The 19,692-nt window shown below is 44.4% G+C and overlaps 1 protein-coding gene across 1 annotated transcript in view; it reads left to right on the top strand.

Annotated features, from left to right (window-relative positions):
- The window catches only part of LOC141148575 (uncharacterized), a 121,942-nt gene that overhangs the window by 23,698 nt on the left and 78,552 nt on the right, over positions 1-19,692 (top strand). The window contains exons 2-3 of the mRNA XM_073636138.1: positions 8,637-8,966; positions 12,857-13,156. Of these exons, the coding sequence (XP_073492239.1) occupies positions 8,637-8,966; positions 12,857-13,156 (630 nt within the window). The remainder of the gene's footprint in view (positions 1-8,636; positions 8,967-12,856; positions 13,157-19,692) is intronic.

A 19,692-nucleotide genomic window follows, 5' to 3' on the forward strand; every position in this document is an offset into this window, starting at 1 on the left:
TTGATCTCCTGTATCTCAACTCATCCACTTATCTCTGTCAGTCCTCCCTTTGAAGCTTGCACACGGGGACATCCCTATGGCTTCCCTGTAGCGTCAGAGGGGGGCGGGATCACCTGGGGAAGTCACTGTGTGGCCCCACCCTCAGTTATAAAAGAATTGTCACCTGCGAGGACACGTCATACGGTGTCATTTTTACCATTTTGACACTTTTTTGTGAAATGGTAGGGGTACATTTGTACCCCGTTACCATTTCACACAGGGGGGAGGCTGGGGATCCCCTTGTTAAAGGGGGCTTCCAGATTCCGATAAGCCCCCTGCCCGCAGACCCCCACAACCACCGGGCAAGGGCTTTGGGGATGAGGTCCTTGTTCCCATCAACATGGGGACAAGGTGCTTTGGGGGGGCCTGGTATGGTTCAGGAGGGGGGGCGCTCTCCTCCCCCCTCTTTTCCTGTGGCCTGCCAGGTTGTGTGCTCGGATAAAGATCTGGTATGGATTTTTGGGGGGACCCCATGCCTATTTTTTTTTATTTTGGCGCGGGGCTCCCCTTAATATCCATACCAGACCTGAAGGGCCTGGTATGGAATTTGGGGGGACCCCCACCCAATTTTTTTTTTTATTTTGGTTCGGGGTTCCCCTAATATTCATACCAGACCCAAAGGGCCTGGTAATGGACTATGGGGGAATCCCATGCCATTTTTTTCAATGACTTTTATGTGTATTGCCGGGACCGACAATTCATTATAACCCCGAGTAGTTTTAAATGACTTTTTTCCTTTTAGAAATGTCATTTTGCTCTCGGACTGTTCTAAACACGGGAAGCATGCGCCCCTTTACAGGCATACTATAGACACCCCCCAGGTACGAAATTTAACCACTTCAATACCAGGCACTTAGACACCTTCCCGCCCAGCCCAATTTTCAGCTTTCAGCGCTGTCGCAATTTGAATGACAATTGCGCGGTCATGCTACACTGTACCCAAACAAATTTTTTATCATTTTGTTCCCACAAATAGAGCTTTCTTTTGGTGGTATTTGATCACCTCTGCGGTTTTTATTTTTTGCGCAACAAATAAAAAAAGACCGAAAATTTTGAAAAAAAACAAGTTTTTCTTTGTTTCTGTTAAAACTTTTTGTAAATAAGTACGTTTTCTTCTTCAATGACGGGCACTGATATGGCTGCACTGACGGGCACTGATACGGCGGCACTGATGGGCACCGCTGAGGTGGCACCAATGAGGTGGCACTGATGAGGTGGCACTGACGGGCACTGATGATGGGCACTGATAAGCACTGATAGGTGGCACTGATGGGCACTGATAGGTGGCACTGGTATGCGGCACTGATGGGCACTCATAGGTGGCACGGATAGGCACTTATAGGCGGCACTGATGGACACTCATAGGTGGCATTGATGGGCACTCGTAGGTGGCATTGATGGTTACTTATGGGTGGCACTGATAGTTGGCACAGGTGGGCACGGATGGGCACTGATAGATGGGCACTGATGGGCACTGACAGGTGGCATGAATGGAAACTGATGGGTGGCACTGATGGCACTGCTTGTTTGCAGTGATGCCCCTAAGGGTGGCATTGCTGGGCATCACTGCAACATAATGGTGCCAATCAGTGCCCATTTGTGGGCACTGATTGGCATTGATTTGGCACACTGGGCACATGTGGATGGCCATGGGGTACATACCTGGCCATCCACATGTTGCCCCTTCCCTGGTGGTCCTAGTGGCGATCCCTGGTGGTCCAGTGTGGTGATCTGCGGGGGGGGTGCGCTGATAAACAATCAGCACAGACCTCCCCTGCCAGGAGAGCCGCCGATCGGCTCTCCTTTACTCGCGTCTGTCAGACGCGAGTGAGGAAGAGCCGATCAACGGCTCTTCCTATTGACAGCGTGATCAGCCGTGATTGGACATGGCTGATCACGTGGTAAAGAGCCTCCGCCGGAGGCTTTTTACCAAGATCGGTGGAGCGGTGTGTCAGACTGACACACCGCTCCACCGATCGCCGCGATGCGCGCCCCCGGGGGCGTGCTGCGGCATTTTATCCTGCTGGACGTCATATGACGCCCAGTCAGGATAACACAACCACTTCCCGGACATCAATCCGCTATAGGGCGGGCGGGAAGTGGTTAAAGAAATATTTCACTTTTATTGTTTGACTTTAAGCATTATTAAAATCACTGCTCCCGAAAAAACAGCCATTTTTAAAACTTTTTTTTGCATTGATCCATGTCCCCTGGGGCAGGACCCGGGTCCCCAAACACTTTTTATGACAATAACTTGCATATAAGCCTTTAAAATGAGAACTTTTGATTATTCATGTTCGTGTCCCATAGACTTTAACGGTGTTCGCGTGTTCGAACAAATTGTTTGCCTGTTCGCATGTTCTTTTGCGAACCGAACCGGGGGGTGTTCGGCTCATCCCTAATCCACATCAGTAACAGCATTGCAAACTGTTCCCTCAACTTAATTCTATTTTTATAGACATTTCCTTCCATATGATCGAGAAAACTATATCCAACTCAGATCTTCCAATTACAGCTAATTAACTTTACAGGCTAACTATCAGACCTACTCCCATTTTTCCCTCCCCCTTCTTTCCATCATTAGTCTGTGGACTCGAGTCTTCCAGGGACCCCTGTGTGGATGCCCATGCCATTAATTACCTCATATTATTTAATGCACATAAGACATATTGGTCTTGGCATGGACATCCACACATAGATATCTGGTATCCGGACGATTGTTTATTTGTTTAATTGTAATGTTTTGTGTCTGTTGTCTTGTGCTGTGTGTTGCCATATCTAGAGACTGACACAGTAATCTCTGGATATTTGTCATGGTTTCAGTGTTATAACCATCATCTCCCAATGGGGAGAATAGTGAAATTTTAATTCATTAATAAATATATTATATTTTTCTATTTTTCTTACATTGTATGCTGTGTCACTCATTTAGTCCTCTGGTTTCTTACACTCTTGATAAGAACAACTCTGTTTTTTTATATATATGCAGCTTTCCTGACTAGAGTGACACTACCGATACTCAGTAAACAATGTTATATGGATATTATTGTATATAAAGCTCTTGTTTCTCTTTTTTGGTTTATACATCTTTATGTAAAGCAACAATTCTTGTTTTCAGATCCTCAGAGAGTTCTTTACCATGAGGTGCCATGTTGAACTTCCAGTGACCAGTATGAGAGAGTGAGAGCGATAACACCAAATTTAACACACCTGCTCCCCATTCACACCTGAGACCTTGTAACACTAACAAGTCACATGACACCGGGGAGGGAAAATGGCTAATTGGGCCCAATTTGGACATTTTCACTTAGGGGTGTACTCACTTTTGTTGCCAGCGGTTTAGACATTAATGGCTGTGTGTTGAGTTATTTTGAGGGGACAGCAAATTTACAGTTATACAAGCTGTACACTCACCACTTTACATTGTAGACAAGTGTCATTTCTTCAGTGTTGTCACATATAAAATATAATAAAATATTTACAAAAATGTGAGGGGTGTACTCACTTTTGTGAGATACTGTGTATATGTAGCAAAGTCCCAGGCCTCCTTTGATCTAAGGAGAACCTCCAGGGACAGCTGACATCCTTCTGCATGTAGTGGATTGTTAGGCATGGTGGGTGCAGAGTAGTTAAAGTTATTGGGCGCCAGACACTTCTTGGATGCAAAAGAAAGTTTATTTCTCTTGACAAACCCTTTTTTTTGGGAAGAGAGGGTTAGGGCCAGGACACCCTTAGGTGGATGCAAGATTAATTGTCAGACTCCGAGACTTCAATAGGAGGACAGCCATGCAGAGAAAGGCATCCAGCAAGACACCACATCTGGATGTGTAGGAATGCTGTCTCCTATGGCAACAGTCTTTAACAGTTCCAAACACAAGGCTTAAAAGTTCCTTCACTTTCACTACAATCGCTCCTTGCAGTTGTTCAGTACACTGAGCTCCTGGTCTCTCACTAGACCCACTGATTCACTGACACTGAATCCCTTGAGCTCCTCTAATCTTCACGGTGGTATCTTCCTCAAGCTGTGAGTGTGGATGACTTCCGTGCTGTCTAAGGGTCTGCACTAAGGGACACTGCTGCAACACCTGTGATTCTGATCCGAACAGAAAAAAATATTAAAATGAAATAATGATGGTAGTTGCTCTGTGAAAAAGGGGGTGTGGGAGGGGCTGATATAAGAATGTGATGGTGGAAACAGCAGTAGTATGTGGTAAAAGCAACCAAGTGTACATACATAAAATCAAATGTCACAAGATGCCTGGTGTAGTAGAGTAATCCAAAAGATATATAAATATATAAAGGAAAATACCCGTGTGAACAAAAAATAATAATATAATATATTATATAGCAAACAAGTGTGTCATATAACTACATGATCATTGATATGGAAAGTCCAAGAAACACTGTTAAAGTATATGTTTTATATATATATATATATATATATATATATATATATATATATATATATATATATATATATATATATATATAGTATAGTACTAATATAGTACTATATATATAGTATATATTTTTCTTAATAAATAAATAATATTTTTCATTTTTATTATTATTTTTTATTTGTTATATTTTCTCCCTTTTTATGCACTCTCTGTGCATACTTATTATTATTTTCATTGGTTTTTACCCCCCGTTTTTAAAACATATATTCACCTGGGTCACAGTGCCATTTAGCTGTTGCCCTTCGCTGTGCCTCTCCGATAGTCATACATAGGTCATCTCACCTCTCATTAGCATATGTATCATCTTATACTGAGTGTCTATGTGCGAGACCCTAGCAAAATGGCTGGCGGACCTTCCTAATACCGACGCCATTCATTTCAATGACGGGCTTTGAAATTAATTGGGTCGGTATTAAAGACATGTACCCTTACCCTGTGTTATCTCCTGATGAAGTCACGTGATGTAACGATACGCATCGGGATTGGAGCACTGGGTACACTCACAGTCTGACGGCAGGAGACGAGCTCGGTGCTCGTGGATGCTCCGCTCTGTATTTGATTTTACATGTGAGTCTGTTTCTTACCTTTTCAATAAACTGGCTTTAATATACGGGATTATGCTATGTATATTCTCTCTTCATGCTTTACTTATATCCACCGTATTTGATGAGCACCGGGGAGCAGGAACTGACTGAAGTTTTTTCAACAAGGGCATACGAACTCGGCGTTCGTGGATTGGTGCCTACGCTCATTTCTAAAAAGTGAGTGCATCGCTTTTTCATCCATCCCTTTCCCACTGTGTTCATTACGGAGTCACGCTATATGCATTTTCTATGCATTTCTTTTTATATATCGTCTTGAACATCCACCACTGGGACCGTTTAAGCAACATATGGGATATTCCTTCACCTGTGCATCCATTAGCCTACCTATGACCTGTGACCAGCCTATGCTGTACACCTTACAGCAGTAAGGTGAGCTGCTTGCAGACACAGAGGTGCTATCACTGAAGATTTTTTTGTTTTTTGGTGGTGGGATTGTTTTACATTCACCTTTTATGGACGATTTTTTCTGATACATTTTTTCTGTCATTTTACATTTTTGCAATGTTTCATATACTTTAACAGTGTTTCTTGGACTTTCCATATCAATGATCATGTAGTTATATTACACACTTGTTTGCTATATAATATATTATATTATTATTTTTTGTTCACACGGGTATTTTCCTTTATATATTTATATATCTTTTGGATTACTCTACTACACCAGGCATCTTGTGACATTTGATTTTATGTATGTACACTTGGTTGCTTTTACCACATACTACTCCTGTTTCCACCATCACATTCTTATATCAGCCCCTCCCACACCCCCTTTTTCACAGCGCAACTACCATCACTATTTCATCTTCCTCAAGCGCCACCCCTGCCTCTCTGCTGTGTCCCTAGATTGGCACTCTAGATACCTCTCAAGCTTCACCCACACTGGCCTACTCAGTCCCTGCCTTGACACACAAGGCTTCTCTGCAAGCATCACCTCCGCTGGCTGGGTCCCTGGCTTGATTCCCACTGAAGTTTCCCGATTCTTCACCATTCCTAGTTGGTGGGAATAAGGCTCAGGTACTTGCTTCAGTTACTCACTGTGGTCCCTGGTAATTAGGCAGATAGTCCCTTACTGGCGACAGCTTCCCCTCTACCTTCGACCACCACAGGTTCTCAGGCCGACAGAACCGTCACTCTTGGTTGGACTGCAAGCCGCAATCCCAACCCTGCGCTGCTCTCTTGCTTCTGGATAGGCCCTCAGACAGCCGAGCAGCCAGATGTGCCCAGGATAGACCCAATTTCCAGCCTAGGGGCCCGGGCAATACGACACACGTCCACCCAGACAGCTGTCCAGGTGGCACAGAACATAAATCACCTGACTCCACCCAAATATATAGGTTCTCCCAGCAGGCCAAGGGATTCAAGAAAACCCCTGCCCATTGGCTGAGATACCCCTAATACCCATAACCTGACCTTGGGTTGCCCTTCTCATATCTAGTACCACCAAGTACCCCGGCCACCTAGTGGTAGAAGAGAAAAGTGCAAAAAGGCCAAACTTCGGGAGAAATCAATGGATCTCTAACAATCAACCAGGATAACTACTCCTGGCAAGTAAATTTGTGGGGAGCAACCCTGCCTAAACTCCAGGGTGCTACATATATTTATCATATTCTAGAAAGCAATAATGGCAGAAAAATTAGAAAAGCGCTCACCAACTTTATCCAAATGTGGCTATATGCATTTCCCAATATGTAGGGAACCAGAGCTATGGATTGACCATATAGTCCAAGGTGTCAGTACCCAGGACAAAGTCTAACGGACACTGGATCATACAAAGGTGGACTCAGGCGGATACAGTTACCATGCCTGAAATACTACAATATAAAAAAGACACATACCAAAAAGCCAGATCAGCACGTGTCCACAATATGGTGACTAAAGGGGGCCTAACTAGCATGTGGACATTCACACCCAATTACAACATTTGCACAAACTCACAAATACACAAAACAAATCCCAACGCCCTTTCACCCTCCCACGGGACATAAAGGGGACCCCCACACACATCTCAACCGCCGAACACCTCCCCAAAAAATGACACAACCCCCAAAGTGCCAGTTCACCGGGGCATAATACCAAACCATCCCCACACACACACACACACATAAACCACACATATGGCACCCAAACCAACACCCATCCAACCCGCCCTCATCCCTATCACAACACTCCAGCAGCATACACAGCCAAATCCCCCAAACAATTGTACAGGGTAAACATGTGGGGTCAGGTTCAACACAATCACCACAGAACCAGACACAGACATCCTATCCTAACCTACCAAAACCCACCCTTCCAGTCCGAGCCAAACACAAACCAAGCTCACTCAATGTAATGGTGTGTCCCTATAACTGGTTTATCATTATTTGGAAGTTTACCGTCCTCACTTTGTACATAGTTCTTTTTGGAGTATGCCACTCAATTTTCCCATGCTTATCTACATTACCTCCAAAAACACCAAAAAGAATAACCTTAGACTGTGTATTGAGCCAAAGAGGAGTGACTGTGACAGTGGTCTGTGCTGCTGTTAAAAAGTATCCTGTTCTCTTTGTATTGCTTTATTTATGTTAAATTCCTGGCGATCCTGCCAGTCCCCAGTCCCTTGATTTTATATTTCAAACTGACTACACTAGGCAGGAAAGCACATCCATCATAGCACGGTCAGTTTTCTGGCTGTGCTGGGAGAACATGAAAAAGAGCAAACAGCAAGGGCATAGGATCAGTGTGTATTGTCATTTATGCACAAAAAGAAATAGCACAGTCACATGTAAAACCTGTATAACATCTTGGGGTGGGGAGCAGGGGGTTACACTGTGCAGTGGAGGATAGAACCACAAACAAGCTGCTTGGATAATAGACTGTTGTTGGTAAAGCTGGACCCACCTGAGTTGAAGAAATCCAGTGGCATCTCAGCCGTCCCTTGTGTGCCTCAGACAGGTACTGTCAATGTCAACGGAATAGGCTGACCGCTACGCATTTCAGTGGAGCTGCAAGAGGTTGATACCAGGTCAAACTCGGGTACTTACACTACTTGCAAAAAAATTTTTTTTATGTTTTTTATTAATACAGAACTGCATTAAAGTGTATTTAAAGTCAAACCCTTTTCTTTTAGATTTGAATATAAATCCAAATTGATCCAGAGACACAGCAGGAAGTAAAAGTAGATCTCTCCAAATTAAGGGGATATCTCCTCTTAAATAGCTTTTGCTAGAACAAGGGGACCCATGCGAAGAAATCTCCTCACCTTCTGTTTCATTGACAAATCAAAAAGTTCAGATTTCCCATCACTTTGTGTACCAGAGACAATGGTCACCAGGACCAATAGTGAGGTGAATCTCTCCAGCAGGGACATGGAGCAAGAAATATCTAGCAGGTGTTCTAACCCTTCTAAATTCTATCCAAAATGAAACAAAAGGTTTACATACTTGAATATAGTTTCATTTGTCTATTTTTTTTTGTCTCCCTCCCCATCAGCACTTTATTTTCTTTGCTCCTATGAATTTTCTAAGTACTTGTTAATGTATCTCAATAGATGCAGCTTTGGATGTCTCTGCTCCTTCTACACAAAGGGCCCTTTTCACCAGGGACACCGTCCTCATCTGCTCCTTCTCAGTGGATAAGACGCTGGATCTTAACTTCCTGATCATATTATGGACCTTCCAGGGAAAAGTCATCCTGAGATATGACAACAAAGTCTTCTCCACCCAAGACCCCAGGATGTCCCTCAACGTGGAATCCCTGGGGGATGGATACGCCTCATTACACATATCTAATGTGACCATCTCTGATAGGGGCACCTATATGTGTACCGTTATCTACAACGCTGAAAGCAAGGAGAAGGAAATTTCATTAAAAGTGTTTGGTAAGGGTACCTACTAGATTAAAATGGTAAATGTTAATGTTAAATTCAACATTGCTTTCATGTTAAATGTAGATCTAATCTCTAACTAGATGGTTTTTAGTTTGCCAAAGCACTTTGTATCACAGGCAATCGCCATGTTTTTTTCCCCATAAAATACTTTTTTTACCTTTATTTGCATCCTAGTGTTGCTGATCTCCAGCCTTATTCAGCCACTTCCTGTCTGTATACATTTGCTTCTGCATTGGCTTCACATCCTTGTAGGGGAGGCAGGTGGTACCTCCTTCATGTTCCCCTCCTCGTTGGGCACCAAGTGGGGGTCACATAGGAGGCCTTCCCCAGGGTGGGTTCTTCTGGTCTACGCTAGGCATTTTTGGATTGAGTCTGCTTTACACATGGGGTACCTTTGCTTACACGGCTGACTTAAACTCTAGTTGACTCTCTTGATGTTAATGTACACCACCATGATCACTGATGCAATTAGGAGGGACATGCTGAGCCAATGCCCTTTCATCTGTCCAGTGTATCTCCGTTACATCACTCCCAGTAATTGCATTGGGCCCACCGTGTTCCATGTGTGCAATTCCTTAACTCTGCCTCTTCCGTACCTGTGCACAGGCAGAGGACCTCTGCAGTGCAGATCAACTCCCATTGTTATGGGAGACGGACCTGCTCATGGAGAGAGTGCCAACAACAACTCCTCCTGCTAGAAGCTTTCCCACGTGTACACGCTTAAGACAGGCTGCTAGGAAGATCTTTATTATCCTTGGTAACCACTGTATCTTCACAAAGTATTAACTCTTGTACCGTTATCCTTGTACCCTAATGTGCTTAACTGACCCAAAATGTAGGCTGTATATGCCAGTTACTTGCATTATACCCCTTGAGTAACTTCAGACCAGGCAAAGGCAAAGTTTCAAAAGCTTTGCTTAAATAATGTGGCATGACAGTCAAACAAAGGCAACAGTCTCTCCTTAAACTAGTTCCTAACTCAGGCGTGTGGCTGCCCCAGCATGCCTGCACAGAAAAGAGTCCATGTTGGTAGTACCAAGGTTTGCCATCTTCGGTGCAGACTGCAGGTCCCAGCAATCCCTCTAGGCTGGAGGTGCATTAGTTGGGATTGCAGCCTTGGCACATCCAGCAGGCTACCAGGATGGAGTCCAGCAATGGTAATAGTAACAACCTCAGATTTGCAGTACCTTTTCAGCCTGGATTGGACCCCTGTCCCATTTTTACAGTGGGTGGACTCATTAAAGCCCACCAAGAAACAGCCGGGAAACATAGTTAACACTAACCCTCCCGACTGGAGCAGCATCAAACTCTACCTGTGAATAAAAAAGAGGCTTAAAATGACCGCCTACCGAAACATCGCTCTGCGCCCTGGGCTAAATTACACACACGGTACTGATGTAGTCTAAACACTCTGAAAAGCAGCTACTTAAATAGTTGAATTTGTGAATAAAAGTCTTAAATGAATAGTCCCTTTAAATATTGCAGCAGCGCTTCATGTCCAAAACTAATGGACACGCTTTCATATATAGTCCATATATGAGAAGACACACGGTAGCAGAGGAGATCTACAAAAGCTTCAGCTGTGTTCTGTAAAGGGGGGCTTCCACCAAACACTTCACCACGTGAGGGAAACCTCCCCAATGGGGATGCACTCACCAGAAATACATCAATCAAAAGCCTTGGATAATAATAATAGTTCTCCACCGCTCCTGAATGTCCACTAGGTGTCAGTCACGCTCTCTGCAGCTCCAGTAAACCATATGGGAGGAATGGAATGTCCACATAGTATAATATTGCTTTTAAAGATTTATTCATTCAAAACATCCCCTCATATAAAATATGCGTACCAGAAAGCAATGACAATGAAGCAAATGTAAAGTGCACTGTGCCTGTGTGATCTCCCGGTCACCAGAAAGCCGACAGGAGGGTTCGCTGTGTACAACAGAAGCGATGTACTTCCTGGTTCCTCCTCGGCCCATGGAGCGCACACGTCACTTCCTGTAGATCATGTCACTGACGCGTTTCGTCACTTCCTGACTTCTCAGCTGAAGCTATTGTAGATCTCCTCTGCTACCGTGTGTCTTCTCATATATGGACTATATATGAAAGAGTGTCCATTAGTTTTGGACATGAAGCGCTGCTGCAATACTTAAAGGGACTATTCATTTAAGACTTTTATTATTGCCTTTTATTCACAATCAAACTCTACCTGCCTACACCCTTGTTGTGGACCAAATTCCTGATAGTGACACTGGTGGGTCATGCCTGCTCAATGTGTGTCATCACAGCTGTTTGTAGTCCTCACATATGGGACATGTTGTAACGCCTCACCCTGCGCAGAGATTTTCCAGCTCATGGGACAACAATCAAAGCACAAGTAGACTAATAGTGGTTGTCACTGGGGCAGGTTAACCGAGCAGTTGCTTCTTTACATACACAGTAGCTGCCCCCATGTGTTTTAGAGCATTCAAAGATTCAACCTAAGAATGAAATATTGTTTTTATGAAAAAAAAAAAAACAATGCGTTAAATATTTACAAAAAATACACTACAAAACAGTCATAAGCACCAGTAAAATAATCTAGAATCCCTGGTAGTTTTGATGGTAATCGAAAGTTCCAGCTGCCAAATGCATCAGCTTTTTCTTGACCCTTGAGAAGGCATTGGAGAATTACTTCCACCCAATCAAAGGGTCTGAGGGGTGTATTGTTGTGTTATAGTATCCCAAGGGACATACCCTTAATGTCAACTATCCAATGTACAACTATATTTACATATAACAGGTTTAAAAATTCACAAACCATCATATTATTTAACAGAATTAAATTATGCTTTGTTAGAAACCAAATATGAAAGAGATTTTATATATATTTCTCTTAGGAGGTCTAATGGGTCTTATTAGCCTCCAGGACCTTGAAAATCAGGCATTTTTGGTGCCTCATTAGTGCAGCCACTTTTTTGGAAGGTAACTCCTTTACCATAGGAATCATGTAATATGACTGCAAGTTGAGAGTAGTACAGGCTGTTTATGACCTGGCAGGGCTTTATCAAAAAATTTTTGAAATTCCAAGGCTATTGAAGGTGCCCTGCATAGCTTCTAACTTACAGTATCTGCTTTCTCTCAAAGGTACCTTAAGCTGGACTTTGGTTTGTCAAGTGTTTCACCTTCCCTGCTTCTTACCCTAGACATGAGATTTAAGTTATCAACTTGTGAATTTTGGGGAAAATGAAGGTGGCAGAGTGTGGGTCTTCAGACAGTGAACAGTCAAACAGTCAACAGTGAACTATGCCTACATAATGTGTAATAAAGTGCCTCTCCCTAATCTCTATTGGATGCTGTGTGACAGGTTGTCAACGCAAGAGCACTACTGGGTGAGAACGACAGTGTTGTCACAATAGGAAGTGCCTGAACAAGGACTTTCATGGCAGAATCACCTGATATAATTTTTATTAATATAATAAACATGAAAAAGTACTTGTTGAATTTTTGGTGAGCTTTTAGCAAGTGGAAATCTCTGCAAAGTGACTCAAAATTCTCCTTTAGACTGTTGTCACTGGAACAGGGGGTCAGCATCGGAAGATCACCTCTTTATCCTGTTTTGGTAGAAGATCCAATATTATGAAATTTCCATCACTTTCTGTACCCAATGACAATGGTCACCAAAACAAATAGAGAAGATGAATACCCTTTATGAGACAGGCGCAGCAATAAAAATCTGACAGAGGTTTTAACCCTTCCACACTCTATTAAAATCTAAAAAGAACAACAGTTTTGACAGTCAAGACCCCACACTTGTACATATCTCTCCTACTTTGGATGGAGGTTTCTAAAAAGTATATATAGTATATCCCACTTCATACATGTATCTGTGTTCCCTGCAGCTAAACCTCTACTCTCTATACAAAGTACGAAGGTCCAGAGAAATACAGAGAACACCCTGACCTGTAAGGCCACTGGATTCTTCCCTCCGGATATCTTGATAACTTGGTACAGAAAAGGAGAGGTCCTGAAAAATTATTTCATGGGAAAACCACAATTGTATAAAGATGGAATGTACCAGGTGAACAGCACCATGACAATTACACCGACCGAAGATGACCAGAACCAGACCTTCTCCTGTAAAGTCCAACATGACTCTCTACAAGAACCTCTGCAGAAGGACTTCCAGCTTTTTTATGAAGGTATGGATAATCATCCCGTCTCTCTGGCAAATATGATTTAAATCTAGGTTTGCCTTCACACTTGTGTGGCTCTGGGAGCCACGTTCAGCCCATTCATTTGAATGCTGAAAGTAAACCAACAGCACTAAGCCCACTAAATCCTCATACTAAGAGAACATTAAATAAAACAAGCTGCTACTGATAAACTCAGTGTGTCCACCAAGTGCAAATTGTATATGTTAATTACAGCAGCGCTAGTTTTGATAAACATTATTACATAAGTGCAAAAAGTGCATAAATATTATACCATTAAACACTAAAACAACAAAATATCACATAAGTGTAAACAGTGTATAGATATTATATGAGATAGAAAGAACAAAGTCCACTTCACCAAAAGTCCATGATGTGGAAAAATGTTTGTCTACAGGCTTGGAAATATCAGTTTGTAAATGGATAGAAAACTGGCTAAAAGACAGAATTCAGAGAGTAGTGGTTAATGATTCTTACTCTGAATGGTCTAAGGTTATCAGTGGTGTACCCCAAGGTTCAGTGCTGGGACCCTTACTCTTTAATATCTTTATAAATGATATTGGATCTGGGATCAAAAGTAACATTTCTATCTTTGCAGATGACACCAAGCTATGCAGTGGAATAACGTCCTTACAGGATGTCTCCAATTTACAAGCTGACCTCAATGCCCTGTCTAATTGGGCGTCTATGTGGCAGATGAGGTTTAATATTGAGAAATGTAAAGTCATGCACTTGGGGGCTAAGAATATGAATGCATCATACATGCTAGGGGGAGTACAACTGGGGGAATCCGTAGTGGAGAAGGATCTGGGTTTTGGTAGATCATAAGCTCAATAATAGCATGCAATGCCAAGCTGCGGTTTCCAAAGCGAGCAAAGTCCTTTCTTGTATTAAGAGAGGTATGGACTCCAGAGAGAGAGACATCATTTTGCCCCTGTTCAAATCATTAGTAAGACCTCATCTGGAATATGCAGTCCAGTTTTGGGCTCCAGTTCTCAAAAAGGATATCGGGGAACTGGAGAAAGTCCAGAGAAGGACAACCAAACTGACAAGAGGCATGGAGGAGCTCAGCTATGAGGAAAGATTAGAGGAACTGAATTTGTTCACTCTTGAGAAGAGGAGAATAAGGGGGGATATGATCAACATGTTCAAATATATAAGGGGTCCGTATAGTGAACTTGGTGTTGAATTGTTCACTTTACGGTCAACACAGAGGACAAGGGGGCACTCTTTACGACTGGAGGAAAAGAGATTTCATCTCCAAATACGGAAAGGTTTCTTCACAGTAAGAGCTGTGAAAATGTGGAATAGACTCCCTCCAGAGGTGGTTCTGGCCAGCTCAGTAGATTGCTTTAAGAAAGGCCTGGATACTTTCCTAAATGTACATAATATAACTGGGTACTGACATTTTATAGGTAAAGTTTATCCAGGGAAAATCCGATTGCCTCTTGGGGGATCAGGAAGGAATTTTTTCCCCTGCTGTAGCAAATTGGAGCATGCTCTGCTGGGGTTTTTTGCCTTCCTCTGGATCAACTGTGGGTATAGTATTGGGTATATTGGATTGTACGATTGTTTTTTTTTTTTTTGTTTTTTTTTATGGTTGAACTGGATGGACTTGTGTCTTTTTTCAACCTGACTAACTATGTATGTAACTATGTATGTAAAACAATACCAAAATATTCGTTCATATATGTGTTCCACATTTAAAGGTGCTCCGCTTATTCCACTGAAATTAAATCTACCACCCAGTGCACTCTCCCTTAGACAGCCTGGACTCACCAGAATAGGTGGACCTATGTTAAATAACAGGTCAAAAAGTGTTTTTAGCAGGGGAATTTTGCCTTTTTTATTGAATCCTCCAGATTCAGGTACACATGGCTTATATGAAGGAACTCAGATATATTTGGCTCATATAAATGGGGGGACAAAGAGTGAGACTCATCGTGTACAATTTAAAAAACTTTTCTTAAAATAAAACATTGCACTCATATTTGTAGGGGCTTCAATAGTTTGGCACATATTCATAGCATAATCACTCTTGTTGGATCACTGCCATTCCACTAGCTGTAAAGAGAGCCAGTGTGCATTCCACCCTGGTTAGAATGGAACTCATGGCCCTGAAATGACCAGTACCAGCAGGACCCGCCTCAACACGTGTTTCGCCAAGGGGCATCTTCAGGAGGCTGGGATAGAGGGCACTCACGCCCTATATTTATGCATGACACATTTTTTTTATTTTTATTTTTTCACATCATGGACTTTTGGTGAAGTGGACTTTGTTCTTTCTATCTCATATAGTGCTGCTTATTGATATAATATCTATACACTGTTTATGTGATTTTTGTTTTGTTTTAGTGTTTATTGGTATAATATGTATTCACTGTTTGCACTTAGGCTGCCGTGCCTCCTGAAATCACAGAGAAAAGGTCCCTGCTCCATTTTTTTAAATCACAGCCTGCATGGAAACCACAAGAGCAGTGCAGTTCCCAGTGTGGGAAATGGCTGCTGTGATTTCCAGTGTGTGTGTGCCGTTAAGATTAAGGGCACCCGCACGCACCTCTTGCGTTTTTCTGTGCGGGTGGTTGTGGCTGCGGGAACAGGTGCAGACCTTCATATAAATGAAGTGAAAGGATACATGAGTGGGATGGGTTGTAAGAAAGAAAAGGGGAGGAGACTTACTTGCAAAAAAATGAAAAATAGTGAGGTCAGAAAGGCAAGAGGTTTATTAGGACATTTTGGGACTGTTAAGAGTACAGACCAGGCAGGAACATTTGTCCCTTCCTCCAACCCTTAGAATGAGGTTCTAAATATATAAGGAGTGAAGGGTTTACAAAGGGTGGGTGTGGTCATTAGTCAGGGGAGGAGTTTTATGTCACAGCAGAGGTGGGACTTTATCTGTTATCAAATATTGTAACTCATTTTGCTCTGTTTGGTTGATGGGCTTGTTAAACACAATGGTCACAACATCTATTTTCCATGGGTGTTTAAGGGGTATGTGAATCCTTAACCTGCAGCTCACTTTAACCACTTTGGCACTAGAGAAATTTTTTTCATTTTTTTTTTTTTGCAAACATGGAAAAATCTCAATCTTAAGACATAAAATTACTTAAATCCTCAGAATATTATTCTGAAAACAGAGACTCTGTAGATTAAAAAGATGATAGTTGCAATTTTTTATGTCGCACCATATTTGCTCAACTGTTTATCAAATGCAAATTTTCAGGAAAAAAAATGTTACGTTGTATTATGGGCGTAACATGTTGCTAAAAAATACATACAGACCTGTCAGCTAGAATCCATATGAAAAGCACAGGTGCTATAAAATAGAGGCCTTTCTGTATACTCAATAGACAGTAATATCGAACAGCAAAAAATCTCCAGTGCAGCTTTAATGTGTATGGGCATCCTAAAGCAGAACTCCATCCAAAACGGGAAGTTCCACTTTAAGGCCTCCTCCCCCTCCTCATTGACATTTGGCATTCCACTTCCACTTAGACTGCCTAGGTGATCTGACCAGACGTTCTCCTTCCCCTCTCCCATCCTGCAGTCTTCTGGGACACATCACAGGTCTCATAAGACTGCCGGACCATTCAGAATGCGCAGCGCGGCCAGGGCCGGATTAACATAGGGGCTGATGGAGCTGCAGCTCCAGGCCCCTGCCTTAAAATCGGCCCTCCCAGGCAGCAGTAAGCCTCATTTTCCCCTGTCCATAAACTTCTATGGGACAGGAGAAGCTGTGTGTAAATGTAGGGGTGTCTGGCTGCATCTGTGTTTGCTCACTGTGTTTATTACATTGTCACAGTGCACAGTTCCCCCCTACACAAATGGGAGAGGCTGAGTCGGCTCTGCCTTTCCCCTCCCCTCTCTCACTCTGTGAAGTCTGTGGCTGTGTAGTGAAGAAGGAGCCGTGTGGGTGGGAAATTATGAACAGAACAGCGGCAGATATCTGAGTGATGAGCCTCCAGGGACCATCCAAATGTGAGCTCAGTGACTCTTATCTCCCTTCCCCTCGTTTTTAACTTATTCCTCCAGCAGTAGCTCTTATAACTGCAGCCAAAGTGTTAAGAATTGTGTCCTCAGCCTGTGGTAGTACTCGGTCCCTTGTGCTTTTAGGAAGGGTTCACACTGGTTTGCTGTGTTTTGGCCCATTGCTGGTGTATCCACAGGTTTCCTGTGCTTTACCCACAGTCCTATTGATTTCTATTAGGTTGTGTGTTTTTTTCTGAAAGCGCACCAAAATTCCTGCATGCTGCATCTTATCTTTGGCACACTCAGAAAATGCAGCAAAAACCTGCAACCTGATGTATATCAATAGGACTGCAGCTAAAACTGCAGATACACAAGCAGTGCGGCCGACTGCAGCACACCACTGTGAGTCCAAAGGCTGTACACACAACCCCCCTGTAGAACTTGGTCTGATCAATACTCCTGGCATACACACACACGGCCATACCATCCCAGCTCAGGAGGGGTAGGGGCTCCAGGTATTTGATTGACTATGCAGGCCCTGTCCCTCCTATCCGTCTGGGCAGAGTCCTGGAGGCAGTGGCAGGCTGCTGGTGGCAAGTGGCACACTGTGTCTGGTGGCAAGTGGCACAACGTATCTGGTGGCATGCTGCTTGTGGCAAGTGGCACACTGTATCTGGTGGCAGGCTGCTGGTGGCAAGTGGCACACTGTATCTGGTGACAGGCTGCTGGTGGCAAGTAGCACACTGTATCTGGTGGCAGGCTGCTGACTGTATCTGGTGGCAGGCTGCTGGTGGCAGGTGGCACACTGTATCTGGTGACAGGCTGCTGGTGACAAGTGGCACACTGTATCTGGTGACAGGCTGCTGGTGGCAAGTGGCACACTGTATCTGGTGGCAGGCTGCTGACTGTATCTGGTGGCAGGCTGCTGGTGGCAGGTGGCACACTGTATCTGGTGACAGGCTGCTGGTGACAAGTGGCACACTGTATCTGGTGGCAGGCTTCTGTTGGCAAGTGGCACACCATATCTGATGGCAGGCTGCTGGTGGCAAGTGGCATCTGGTGGCAAGTGGCACACCGTATCTGTTGGCATGCTGCTGGTGGCAAGTGGCACACTGTATCTGGTGGAAGGCTGCTGGTGGCAAGTGGCACACTGTATCTGGTGGCAGGCTGCTGACTGTATCTGGTGGCAGGCTGCTGGTGGCAAGTAGCACACTGTATCTGGTGACAGGCTGCTGGTGGCAAGTGGCACACTGTATCTGGTGGCAGGCTGCTGACTGTATCTGGTGGCAGGCTGCTGGTGGCAGGTGGCACACTGTATCTGGTGACAGGCTGCTGGTGACAAGTGGCACACTGTATCTGGTGGCAGGCTTCTGTTGGCAAGTGGCACACCATATCTGATGGCAGGCTGCTGGTGGCAAGTGGCACACTGTATCTGGTGGCAAGTGGCACACCGTATCTGTTGGCATGCTGCTGGTGGCAAGTGGCACACTGTATCTGGTGGAAGGCTGCTGGTGGCAAGTGGCACACTATCTGGTGGCAAGTGGCACACCATATCTGGTGGCATGCTGGTGGTGGCAAGTGGCACACCATATCTGGTGGCAGGCTGCTGGTGGCAAGTGGCACACTGTGTCTGGTAGCAGGCTGTGGGTGGCAAGTAGCACACCGTATCTGGTGGCATGCTGCTTGTGGCAAGTGGCACACTGTATCTGGTGGCAGGCTGCTGTTGGCAAGTGGCACACTGTGTCTGGTGGCAGGCTGTGGGTGGCAAGTAGCACACTGTATCTGGTGGCAGGCTGCTGGTGGCAAGTGGCACACTGTATCTGGTGGCAGGCTGCTGACTGTATCTGGTGGCAGGCTGCTGGTGGCAGGTGGCACACTGTATCTGGTGACAGGCTGCTGGTGACAAGTGGCACACTGTATCTGGTGGCAGGCTTCTGTTGGCAAGTGGCACACCATATATGATGGCAGGCTGCTGGTGGCAAGTGGCACACGGTATCTGGTGGCAAGTGGCACACCGTATCTGTTGGCATGCTGCTGGTGGCAAGTGGCACACTGTATCTGGTGGAAGGCTGCTGGTGGCAAGTGGCACACTATCTGGTGGCACGTGGCACACCATATCTGGTGGCATGCTGGTGGTGGCAAGTGGCACACTGTATTTGGTGGCAGGCTGCTGGTGGCAAGTGGCACACTGTGTCTGGTGGCAGGCTGCTGGTGGCAAGTGGCACACTGTGTCTGGTAGCAGGCTGTGGGTGGCAAGTAGCACACCATATCTGGTGGCAGGCTGCTGGTGGCAAGTTGCACAGTGTATCTGGTGGCAAGTGGCACACTGTATCTGGTGGCATTCTGCTGGTGGAAAGTGACACACTGTATCTGGTGGCAGGCTGCTGGTGGCAGGCTGCTGGTGGCAAGTGGCACACTGTATCTGGTGGCAAGTGGCACACCGTATCTGGTGGCACACTGTCTGGTGGCAAGTGGCACACTGTGTCTGGTGGCAGGCTGCTGGTGGCAAGTGGCACACTGTATCTGGAGGAAGGCTGCTGGTGGCAAGTAGCACA

Source organism: Aquarana catesbeiana, linkage group LG06 (assembly GCF_042186555.1).
Source record: "Aquarana catesbeiana isolate 2022-GZ linkage group LG06, ASM4218655v1, whole genome shotgun sequence".
Lineage (NCBI taxonomy): Eukaryota > Metazoa > Chordata > Amphibia > Anura > Ranidae > Aquarana > Aquarana catesbeiana.